Consider the following 13,176-nt stretch of genomic DNA (forward strand, 5'->3'; position numbering starts at 1 on the left):
CCTTAGAACCAGCATCAAGGACCCCAGATATTCTCTGGATTAACACCTTTTTGCTAACCATCCTTGTTTCTTCAGAAGGAATGCTCATACCTTCCTTGCAGCCCTGAGCCCCTGCCAACAAAATGAACCATGACCCAATATTATCCCTGGGTGATTCCCAAAGCTCCTGTTTGGATTACCTGGAGATAAACCAAACATTTGGGAGAAGAAAAACAAATGCTGGATATTAAAACAAGCCTCCCTTTATTAAACAAATCAGATACAAACACTAAAATCCATGAGCTGGAGAGCACCAAAGGTAGGGGAAGGGGAAGGGAGGCTCAAAATACACTCAGATGAAGAGTGGAATCAACCAGAGATCCAATTTTTCTCCCTGAAGAACAAAACAGCCCTCTCTCGGGGAATGTAGCCATGGTGCCCACATTCAGGTGGGATTAAAGATTTTCTTCCAGAATCGCTGGGATGAAGAGCCATCCTACTTCAACCCTTGAACAACACTTTTTAAAGACACCACTCCTAGGGCAGTCCTTTCTGGTGCATAGTGGAGGGTGAATCAAAGCTTCCGGTGTAAGGGTGCTCTGTGCTAAAAACACCAGAGTCAAAAACTCCACCCAGGCCTGGGAAGGCTGACCCCTCCGTCTCACAGTCTTCAACAGAGCTGTTCCTTTGCAGAGCCTGGGGGGTCCTCAGGTCAGTGACTTGAAGCAGTTCTGACCTCGCCATGGACTTTTCAGAGTCACAGCCATCACCTCTGGGAGAGACAGTGGCTGAAAGGCACAGAGCCAGAAAAGCCTTCTGTGTCCAGTCACACTCTAACTTTAGATCTGGGCACGCATGGGGGTTGTTTCACCAGGAACGGACTTATTCTTTCTGCTTGAGTTTTAGGATCTGTGGCAAATGAAGTGTGTGTGTATGTGTGTGTGTGCTTGTGCACATGCATGGTGGGGAAGGGTTGACTGGGCTTTGAGAGACGATCTGCTGAGAAAACCAAAACAGACAACAGACTGAGGCAAAGCAAGCATCCTTAGGCACAGAAGGGAGGTCTGCTGATTCATATTAACCTGTTAATTTATATTGTGGCTCTGTACAAAAATAAAAAAGTTCTCATAAGATTAACAATTTAAATAAATATTTGATAGAGTACTCTTTTTCTCATTTTTATAGCTCATCTTTGGGATTGATATTCAGTTCATGCTTCCCTTGCTGTTCTTGATCCAGGATCGCAATCACTTCATCTGCCTGTATTCGCTCCTGTAAAAAAAGACAATATAAACGTCGCCGTTACAAGTGATGCCAGCGCCAGATGCTCCCCCAACACTTCCAGGCATCATCTGTACATGGATGGGCGCTAAATCCAGCTAAAGATGTAGCCTCATTCCATCCCTATCCAGGTGCCTTCTCTTGACTCCCCTGTGTACTCAGCAATTACCTTCCAAACTCCTCTCTTGTCAAGAAATCTTATATATTCAACTGCAACTCCCATTTCTAATTTGGGTCCCACAGACATCTCCAACTCAGTTCTCCAACTCAGTGGTCAAACTGAATTCTCCAGCTTCTCCCCCGCAGACCTACTCTGTCCTCTTCACAGAATTCCTCTCTCAGTAAAGACCACCACGACTTCCACATTCGCCCCAAAAGCTTGATGATGGTTTCTTGGATCTGATATACCACCTAGTCCTCTCTGTTCTGCCCCTTGTTTCTCCCTCTTTCTTTTCAATGCACGTACTGTTGCCTTAGAGGAACCAGAGATCAAATTGCCAATATCCACTGGATCAACGTAAAAGCAAGAGAGTCCCACAAAAACATCTATTTCTGCTTTATTGACTATGCCAAAGCCTTTGACTGTGTGGATCACAATAAACTGTGAAAAATTCTAAAAGAGATGGGAATACCAGACCATCTGACCTGTCTCATGAGAAACCTGCATGCAGGTCAGGAAGGAACAGTTAGAACTGGACATGGTACAACAGACCGGTTCCAAATAGGAAAAGGAGTACGTCAAGGCTATATATTGTCACCCTGCTTATTTAACTAATATGAAGAGTACATCATGAAAAACTCTGGGCTGGATGAAGCACAAGCTGAAATCAAGATTGCCGGGAGAAATATCAATAACCTCAGATTTGCAGAAGACACCACCCTTATGGCAGAAAGTGAAGAGAACCTAAAGAGCCTCTTGACGAAAGTGAAAGAGGAGAGTGAAAAAGTTGGCTTCTTCAGAAAACTAAGATCATGGCATCCGGGCCATCACTTCATGGCAGATAGATGGGGAAACAGTGGAAACAGTGACAGACTTTATTTTTCTGTGCTTCAAATCACTGCAGATGGTGACTGCAGCCATGAAATTAAAAGACGCTTACTCCTTGGAAGGAAAGTTATGACCAACCTAGACAGCATATTAAAAAGCAGGGGCATTACTTTGCCAACAAAGGTCCGTCTAGTCAAGGCTATGGTTTTTCCAGTGGTCATGTATGGATGTGAGAGTTGGACTGTCAAGAAAGCTGAGAGCCAAAGAATTGATGCTTTTGAACTGTGGTGTTGGAGAAGACTCTTGAGAGTCCCTTGAACTGCAAGGAGATCCAACAAGTCTATCCTAAAGGAGATCAGTCCTGGGTGTTCATTGGAAGGACTGACATTGAAACTGAAACTCCAATACTTTGGCCACCTGATGCGAAGAGCTGACTCATTGGAAAAGACCCTGACGCTGGGTAAGATTGAGGGCAGGAGGAGAGGGTATGACAGAGGATGAGATGGTTGGATGGCATCACTGACTCAATGGACATGAGTTTGGGTGGACTCAGGGAATTGGTGATGGACAGGGAGGCCTGGCGTGCTGCGGTTCATGGGGTCACAAGGAGTTGGACATGAGTGAGCAACTGAACTGAACTGAACTGAAATGAAATGAATGTCCAAATAAAATGCATGAGTTTGTGTGTGCATGCTCAGTTGCGTCCAATTCTTTGCGACCCCATGGACTATAGCCTGCCAGGCTTCTCTGTCCATGGGATTTCCCAGGCAAGAATACTGGAGTAGGTTGCCATTTCCTCCTCCATGGGGTCTTCCCAATCCAGGGATTGAACCTGCATCTCCTATGTCTTTTGCATTGCAGGCAGATACTTTACTTCTGAGCCACTAATAAAGCCTCTGCATGAGTACTACTTTATTAATACAGGGAAAACACCTCATTGATTAGCAAATTGATGTAGATACAAAATGCTCCGATCTGACTGCACAGGAGACTGTTGCAATTTTGTCTCTCTTGAAAGAAAAGAAGTTGAAGAGAGAGATGGAACTCTCTAACAAGGAACCAAAGCTTCTAATGTTGGGCATCCTTAAGAATTTATGATGCTTAATACTCCTTGAGAATTCCATGCCTTTAAAGTAAACTCTAATGAGCATGTAAGTCTGCCAGCTCTGATGACGTCTTGAAAGGTGGGCTTTCTTTGCTCAGGGATTTAACCTGAAAGGAAGTGCCTAACTCCTGGTTCAAAACTTGGAAAGGAGTACATCAAGGCTGTATGTTGTCATCCTGCTTATTTAACTTACATGCAGAACACATCATGCAAAAACCCAGGCTGGATGAAGCACAAGCTGGAATCAAGATTTTGGGGAGAAATATCAATAACTTCAGATATGTAGGTGACACCACCCTTATGGCAGAAAGTGAAGAGGAATTAAAGAGCCTCTTGACGAAGGTGAAAGAGGAGAGTGAAAAAGCTGGCTTAAAACCCAACATTCAAATAAATGAAGAAGATGGCATCCAGTCCCATCACTTCACAGCAAATAGATGGGGAAACAATAGAAACAGTGAAAGACTTTGTTATCTTTGGCTCCAAAATCACTGCAGATGGTAACTGCAGCCATGAAATTAAAAGGTGCTTGCTCCTTGGGAGAAAAGCAATGACAAACCTAGACAGTATATTAAAAAGCAGAGATATTACTTTGCCAACAAAGGTCCATATAGTCAAAGTTATGGTTTTTCCAGTAGTTTTGTAAGGCTGTGAGAGCCGGACAATAAAAAAGGCCGAGCGCCAGAGAATTGATGCCTTCAAACTGTGGTGTTGGAGAAGTCTCTTGAGAGCCCCTTGGACTGCAAGGAGATCAAATCAATCAATCCTAAAGGAAATCACCCCTGAATATTCATTGGAAGGACTGATGCTGGAGCCGAAGCTCCAGTACTTTGACCACCTGATGTGAAGAGACAACTCATTGGAAAAGACCCTGATGCTGGGAAAGATTGAAGGCAGGAGGAGAAGGGGACGACAGAGGATGAGATGGTTGGATGGCATCACTGACTCGATGGACATGAGTTTGAGCAAACTCCGGGAGATGGTGATGGACAGGGAAGTCTGGCGTGTTTCAGTCCGTGGGGTCGCAAAGAATCAGACACAACTGAGCAACTGAACAACTTAGGGACTCTCAAACTTTGTTACACATTGAAATCATCTGGGGAACTTTTAAAACTTCCGATACCTAAATTAATAAATCTAGAATTTTTAAATGTGGGAGCCAAAATGTCAATAGTTTGTAACGATTCCCAGTTGACTACATTGTGGAGCAAAGTCTGGGAATCATGTCATAGGCAAGATTTTTCTGGTAGCTGCCATAGAAGCCCTGGTTGTTTTCTTCTGTGACCACTAGATGTCGCCACAGCCTGGAGACTGGAGGATTTTCCATAGTACTTTCCAGGTTAGGAAGGAAAAAAGAGAACTTTGTGTTATTTGTGTGTGTGTGTGTGCGCGTGTGTGTGTGTGTGAGCTTATTTTGATAGAAACAGATATCTTGAAGGAGAGGCTGAGATACTGAATAATAAAACAGATTAAATGTTTGTTGAACACTAAAGATCAAAAAACAAGAGACAATTCTCCAACAATGTTGTTATCTCCACTGTGTACTCACGTACCTAGATTCTTTAGTCAAGAAGGGGTGATGTGGGGAACACTGGCATTTTGGCCGTGGAGAGGCAAGAGGAGAGAGGAATTACATGCGAAGGAGACTACTCGGTCCCTTGTGACGTTTTCAGATCTCTCCCTGCCCAGCTCCCTCTGTCAGGACTGCTCTTTCTCTCTTTTGCGCCCAGCTGTCATCCTCTGCTCTTTTAGGATCGCCCTCTGTAAGCAATCCTGGAGAAGGAAATGGAAAATGGCACTCCAGTATCCTTGCCTGGAAAATCCCACGGACAGAGGTCTGGTGGGCTGCAGTCCATGGGGTCGCAAAGAGTTGGGCACGACTGAGTGACTAACATTTTCTGTGTAAGTAAGTCTTCTTTGATATCTCCCTACAAACGCAGATGGCTGTCTTCTCTCGATCATTTTCCTGTTGGCCTCTCCAAGCTCCTTGTGGTCAAAGCTTTGCCTTGTTCAATCATGTACCCCCGGGGCCCACCTACTGGAGTTTTCCAAGCACACAGTAGATCTTTTTATAAACATTTGTGAAACACATGAAAAACTTTTTAGGAATGAGGCCTAAAAACTGAGTTAGGTTTGGATGGCAAAAACAGTATATGAGAAAGAGAAATTCATTTTAAACTGTTTCTGATGCAATTGGATCCAATTTAGGGATCTAAAGAGGAAAACTGGTTCGCATGCCAGTTTAAAGACTAGAATTTCATAGCTTCATCAAGACTCAAGGCTGGAGGAGACTTTGAAGTCATTCGGTTTAGCCCCTGCCATGAAGATTCAGGTTCAGGCTCAGCTTTCCATGCCAAGAAGTTGCTGAGGCTGTGATTGGAGTCATCCAGTGACAAGTAACTCTGTGCTTCCAAAAAAGAGAATTCCACCAAATGGTGGAGTTGGTTTGAAAGTTATCCCTTATGTTGAACCTAAATATTCCCCCCAGGGGCTGAATCTATAGGGTTTAATTCATTCCTTTACAGCTTCACGTGCTGTGCGTGCTAAGTCATTTCAGTCATGTCCAACTCTTTGCAATCTTATGGACTGTAGCCCACCAGGCTCCTCTGTTCATAGGATTTTCCAGGCAAGAATACTGGAGTGGGTTGCTATGCCCGCCACCAGGGGATCCTCCCAACCCAGGGATCGAACCCGGGTCTCTTATGTCTCTTGCATTGGCAGGTGGGTTCTTTACCACTAATGTCACCTGGGAAGACTTACAAACACTATAACCTCTGCTCAGAACATCCAGAAGGGTGAGATCACAGTCTCTTATCCAGACTAAGTGTCCTCAGTCACTTCTAACAGAATAACAATATTTTAATATTTAACTTAATAGTAGTAAATAATAGATTTTCATGTCCCCTCACCGTCTTCTATAAGTGTTTTATAAATGATTCGGTGAACTTTTTAAGGGTTTGTTGAGAATACAAATCAGTCTTTCTGGTGACCAATGGAAAATGATTGCTCTCTCCTGATGCTACAATTTGTTAATAAACTCCGGACTAATCAGGAGAGTGCTGAATATCACTGAGATATCTATTTCTGCAAACATTAACTTATGAAAACCCATCTGATCAAGGAACTTCATTCTTAGCCCCTTTTCCTAAAACTTACAGTGCAAACATCAGATGTGTAACTGCTAAGTCATGGATCTGATTAAGAAAATGTGTTCTTGCTTAGATAACAGAGCCAGTATTGGAAAGCAGACAGAAAGGATTCTGTAAAAGTTTTTCCCCCCATGATCTCTAAGATTCCTGAAAGGTTATAAATCAACTCATAAGAATTTTCAGATCAATTAGTTCATGAAGCAGTTCTATAGGGTGTCTCATTGATCTTCTGAGGGTGAGGGGTCAGAAACTCACCAATTCTCTATAAAGTGGGTCCAAGGTAAACCACAGAGCCACAGCACACCTCTGGCCCTTGGTGACTGCCTTCACTCCATGTGGGTTCTCTCCTCCAGACGAGAAGCTGATCATGCGCCCACACTTTGGTTTTATAGAGGCCTGAGAAAGAAAGTGAAAATATGACTCTCAATTGCTATACTGTGAACATTTCTACAATCCCCCTTCTCTATCCTTCTATTGAATTACTTGAGTCAAGTTTTGAATAAAGAACAATGGAATCCTGGGGCTGAAGAAGACAGATTGTTTCCAATTGCCTCATCTATAAGACAAAGTTAAGGTCAAAATAATACCTAATTCAGGAAATACAGTTATCAAGTAAAATGGTCATCACGGTCCATGGCACGTGGTAACTGCTCAATACATGCTGTGTTGGTGGCTGGCAAACCCCTTGACAGCAAAGGCTTTCTCTTTTAATTCATTTCTCTAATTTTAGTATCAGTACAGCCTAAGTAAACATACATTTAATATTTGTGGAATGACAAAAACAAATCGAGGGGAAATCTGGAGTGCTGGTAATTATCATAATTGATCTAGGTAGTGGTGTGTATGCTCAGTTGTGTTCAACTCTTTGTGACCCCATGGACTGTAGCCCACCAGTCTCCTCTGTCCATAGAATTTTGCAGGTAAGAATATTGGAACGGGTTGCCATTCTTCCTCCAGGGGACCTTCTGGACCCAGGGATCGCACCTGCCCCTCCCGCATCTCCTGCATTGGCAGGCAGATTCTTCACCACTGTGCGAGCTGGGAAGCCCAGGTAGTGATGCACCCTTTCTAATTCCTTAATGGTGCATTTATATTTGTGGACTTTTCAAGACACAAAAGTTTTAAAAATTCAAGTCTAACCTTAGTTGCTATTTTAATTCCTGTTACAATATTCCTGCCCTGTAGTCCTCAGCCAATACTTTTATACCCCTAGTGATGAGAACACATCACTTCTTTGGGTGACCCATTCCATAGCCTCCAGGGCTCCGAAATGATTGTCACAGTCTTTCCAATCTTGTGCATGGCTCAGCTGGCGTAGATCAGGGAGAACAAGGTATAAGGGAAAGAAGTACTGCTTAAATAAAGCAAGCAGGCTCCCTAAACTAAATAAGCTGAAGCAATGGGATTTTAGGAGTCTTGCTTCCATGTTTAAAGTGCCTGATCTAAGCAGAGTTCATTTTTCTTTCTTGAGAAACATAGAACCCAGACTTATTCCATAGTACAGCTTAGAAATAAAAGCAGGAAAGTGGTACCAATTGTTGGACTATTTGATAAGATGGACCCATTCTAACTAGCTATTTTCTGAATGGACTTGAGTTGATAGATGCCCATTAGAAGAACCTTTGGTTCCCTTCACCATATAATGCAATGGCTAAGTTTTCTCACTGGCAGCTTCAGGAATAATAGTTGGAAAATTTCCTGAAGTTCTTGAATGCTAACTAACTTAAGTACTCCCAGACTGTGTGCCAACAAGTGGAAAGTCAAAAGTAAGTGGAGAAGTGAAAAATCCTGAGACCCAGGGGTGTGTGTGTGCGTGTGCGTGTGTGTGTGTGTGTAAAGGAAGAGCAGAAAAAATCAGTCACTTTTCTGGTTACTCCTCTATTCTCAATAATTGAGGAGTGATTTGTCTTTGCTAGAGAGAGTCATTTTTCTTAAGCAGCTTATCAAAGTCAAAGTAACTTTCTGATATAAATTTAGAGTTTCCTAGTTACTGGTGCCTTTAGTATCAATCTGATTTTGTGTTTCTGGAGGAGGAATTTGTTGCATATTTCTACATAGAAACAGCAAAATCACTGATTCTTGAAGCAAATGAGGCAGGGCAGGAAAGCCTTCCTATATACATGACTTTAGGATCTACTTTTAAGTTCTCTGAGCTCCTCACTCCCTGGTGCTGGTCAGGACTCACTTATCCACACATGGTTGCTATTGCTTCTATGGGATTATAGAGTCTTGGCATCAGCATCTTACAATACTAAAGAGAGGGCATGGGGACAACTTAATGCTTTGTCTCTGATGGAAGAATTAAAAATATGTTTACACATGAAGGACTCTGGGAAAGCTTAGGAGAAGAAGCTATCATTTGCTTGAAGCCATTGGCATTGGTTATAGGTGTGTAGGGTCACAAATGACTAACCTCATCAAATGGGGAGCATCACCTCTCATAATTCAGGTATGTGAAGAAATAAACAAGTTCCACTGATAATGTTGCTTCTATGAGAAAATGTATTCTGAAATTTAGCTAAATGATTGTAAACATACTTTTGGAACACAGCCCCACTGAGTTTAGTTTTTCATGAAGCAAATGGAACTCATTAGATTTTATCTTTTTCAAACTTGCACAGAGAAACTAAAATTCCTAAATAACTGTGTTTCACAAATATACTGCTGGTGAAAATAACCCAAGTTTCTTTCAAGTATGATAAAAAGAAAGTTCCTTTTGCTTTATATCTAACTGATGATTAAAGTCAGAGAAGGCTCTGTGCTGTACTTGTCTTGAATAATTGTAAATCTTAAGCCACCATTCAGTAATTATAAAACTTCCAGATTTTTCTTTCAATTTTTTTTGGCTGCACCACACAGCTTGCAGGATCTTAGTTCCTTGTAGGTGTATGCTGCTAAGTTATTTCAGTTGTGTCTGACTATTTGCAACCCTACGGACTGTAGCCTGCCAGGCTCCTCTGTTCATGTGATTCTCTAGGCAACAGTACTGGAGTGGAGAAACAATCCCTCCTCCAAGGGATTGTGCCTATCCAGAGGTCAAACCGTGTCTCTTACATCTCCTGAATTGGCAGGCAGGTTCTTTACCATTCAGTTCAGTTCACTTGCTCAGTCGTGTTCAATTGTTTGCGACCCCATGGACTGCAGCATGCCAGGCTTCCCTGTTCATCACCAACTCCTGGAGCTTGCTCAAACTCATGTCCATCGAGTCGGTGATGCCATCCAACCATCTCATCCTCTGTTGTCCCCTTCTCCTCCTGCCTTCAATCTTTCCCAGCATCAGGGGCTTTTTCCAATGAGTTGGCTCTTCACATCAGGTGGCCAAAGTATCGGAGCTTAGGCGTCAGCATCAGTCCTCCCGATGAATATTCAGGACTGATTTCCTTTAGGAATGACTGGCTTGATCTCCTTGCTGTCTAAGGGACTCTCAAGAGTCTTCTCCAACACCACAGTTCGAAGGCATCACTTCTTCGGTGCTCAGCTTTCTTTATGGTCCTACTCTCACATCCACACATAACTACTGGAAAAATCATAGCTTTGACTAGACGGACTTTGTTGGCAGAGTTACATCTCTTTTTTAATATGCTGTCTAGGTTGGTCATAGCTTTTCTTTCAAGGAGCAAGTGTCTTTTAATTTCATGGCTGCAGTCACCATCTGCAGTGATTCTACTGCTCACGAAAATAAAAGTCTGTCACATTTCCATTCTTTCCCCATGTTTTTGCCATGAAGTGATGGGACCAGATGCCATGATCTTCGTTTTTTGAATGTAGGGTTTTAAACCATCTTTTTCACTCTCCTCTTTCAGTTTCATCAAGAGGCTCTTTAGTTCCACTTCGCTCTCTGCCATAAGGGTGGTGTCATCTGCATATCTGAGGTTATTGATATTTCTCCCAGCAATCTTGATTTCAGCTCGTGCTTCATCCAGCCTGGCATTTCACATGATGTACCCTGCATATAAGTTAAATAAGTGGCTGACAATATACAGCCTTGACGTACTTCTTTACCAATTTGGAACCAGTCCATTGTTCCATGTCTGGTTCTAACTATTGTTTCCTGACCTGCATACAGATTTCTCAAGAGACAGGTCAGGTGGTCTGGTATTCCCATCTCTTTCAGAATTTTCCACAGTTTGTCGTGATCCACAGTCAAAGGTTTTGGTGTAGTCAATAAAGCAGAAGTAGATGTTTTTCTGGAACTCTCTTGCTTTTTCTGTGATCCAGTGGATGTTGGCAAGTTGATCTCTGGTTCCTCTGCCTTTTCTAAATACAGCTTGAACATCTGGAAGTTCTCGGTTCATGTACTGTTGAATGGAGCTTTACCATTTCTCAGGGAGCTTTACCATTTCCCAATAGCTTTCCCACTAGCTCCCTGGGAAGCCCCTTAGTTCCCTGACCAGGGATCAAATCCCAGGGCCAGACATGGAGTCCTAACTACTGAGCCACCAAGGAAATTGCAGATTTTTTGAAAGTAAAGAATTTAGAACAATTTTCTTCCTTGTGTAGCCAAACGTTGGGGTATTTTCCTGCTCCAGAAAGAAATCAATTTTCCCTCCAGAATCAAAGAGGGGAGAGGTAAAAAAGAAAACTACCCATTTCTCTTTGTTATTGGCACTGATTACCTCAGAATTTTAATTAGCTACAAACTGTCCCCTAAACTCCAGCATATGCATTCATCTAAAGTAGAACTTATTTTGGCAAATATATCTTTTAACTTGGAACTTTTTCATTAAAACATTGTTTAAATTAGTACTTTTATGTATAGTTACACCTTTATCTTAAAAATGTAAATATCTAAAAGGGGAGTAGTGTCTGATTTCACATCTTTAAAAAGCAAAATTACAATGAACTTGCATTCAGAAATTGGTGAATTCACATATGTTAGTGATTCATTAAATTAACGATTCATACATAGTATTCCCGGCAGGTTTACTTTCAAACATTGGGCATTTCCAAATATGGCCACTAGATGGAGTAGAAGCAAAGAAATCTTTCAACCACCTGTTTGATTCCCTTTCCAATTGTGTGAGATGCAACCATTTCTGAACCTGTTAACAGAGCTCAGAAATCAAATACGTTCTGCAAAGAGGATTTTCAAAACGTGATAGTCGTGTATCAGGATTTAAACTGAGTCCAGATCATCAGTCTTGATTTAATTTCCCAGATCATGAAACATCAAAATGCTGACATGTTAAAATTTAAGCTTTTTACCAAAAAAACAAAAAAGAAAAAAAAGTTTGAGGCACCATGACCTTTTAAATTACAGTATATTAAACTACATAGAACATTTTTCTTAATTATATCAATATTTATGGACAATTTTAGCCAGCATTCCCATAAGTTTTCCCTTTAAATCTGTTAATACATTTTTTATATCATCTGCTTAAACCCCAGTTGTATGGCATGAATGATACTGAGAAAAGTACAAAATATGAAGGAAAATACATAAAACTCATATAAAAGTTGTGGAAATAGCCTATACAATGCAAAATCCTTGATGTTTATCACATACATGTTTCAGTAATTTTAGCTTTGTATAGAGGAAAGAAATATGTTGTAATCTATTTACAATTCAATTATCTCCTCAATCAGAAATTCTGTTTTTTCTACTGTGGCACATGCTGTTTGACTTAAAGATCAAAGATTCTAGCTATATGGTTTATAAGTGCTCAGTAGGCTGGTTTTCCAAAGGCATTAATTTATTTAAGAATATGGTGGCTGATTTTAATTTTTGATTTTTAGAATCTCTTCCAAAGTGTGAATATGTAACACATATGTGTCTGTGTGAATGTGTATATATCAATTTTCAAGTATAGGTTTACTTACCACCAGAATTATGTGAATATATATATATATATATATATATATATACATACACATACACACACACATATAGTAATTTGGATAATGACAGGTATGATGACCAATGCTTACTCTAAGCACACAGGACACCAGGGTACATGAAAGTCATTCTGTAGAGACATGTGACTTATCCTAGTAGCAGGTGATTTAAGAATAGGTGTTTTTATGTCTCTATCAAATTACTTGAAGAAGAATCTGAAGACCTACGTTCTGGTTCTAACACTAACTATATGATCCTTAATAAATATTCTTTATATCACCCATATGTAAAATGGACAAGAAGATTTCTATTGATGATTCCATTTCTAACATTTTATGATGTATAAATTTACTGGATCTCTGTTCACCTCTTGAATTATTCTCAAGCTCAGGAATACTTGAAATGCAGCAGCCCTTGGAAAATGGCAAAATTGAGACTAAAAAATGCTAGATAAATTTGCAAGAACAGACTTGCTTACAGTCACAGTCTTGGCGTCCATCTCAGTGAATATGAATTCTCCTCCTTCAAAGTCATCATTCATATATAGGAGAGCACTGTAAGAAGAAAGGGAAACTATTTGTCCTCTTATATGCCTGCACCGCATCACCGCAGAATACTGGAAACTGGACATGAACCAACCAGCCAGATTAGTAAGTTTCCTCTGAACTAGAGATGAAAATGATAGACCTTCCTAAACTTCAAGAGTAAGATCAGATGTAGGGTCATATAAAGTGAAAGTGAAAGCGAAAGTTGCTCAGTCATGTCCAACTCTTTGCGACCCCACTCCATGGAATTCTCCAGGCCAGAATTCTGGAGTGGGTAGTAGCCTTTCCCTTCTTCA

General features: G+C 41.1%; 1 protein-coding gene across 8 annotated transcripts in view; it reads right to left on the reverse strand.

Moving 5' to 3' along the window:
- Window positions 1-226: 226 nt before the first annotated feature.
- The window catches only part of P3H2 (prolyl 3-hydroxylase 2), a 170,585-nt gene continuing 157,635 nt past the window's right edge, over window positions 227-13,176 (reverse strand). For all 8 annotated transcript variants that reach the window (XM_081536939.1, XM_081537013.1, XM_081536959.1 and 5 more), the window contains 3 exons: window positions 12,814-12,889; window positions 6,755-6,895; window positions 227-1,251 (listed from right to left, as the gene is read on the reverse strand). In XM_081536939.1, coding sequence (XP_081393065.1) covers window positions 1,159-1,251; window positions 6,755-6,895; window positions 12,814-12,889 — 310 coding nt within the window. In that variant the 3' untranslated portion in view covers window positions 227-1,158. The remainder of the gene's footprint in view (window positions 1,252-6,754; window positions 6,896-12,813; window positions 12,890-13,176) is intronic.

This window comes from Giraffa tippelskirchi, chromosome 2 (genome assembly GCF_054371585.1).
Source record: "Giraffa tippelskirchi isolate mGirTip1 chromosome 2, T2T-mGirTip1v1.2.pri, whole genome shotgun sequence".
NCBI lineage: Eukaryota > Metazoa > Chordata > Mammalia > Artiodactyla > Giraffidae > Giraffa > Giraffa tippelskirchi.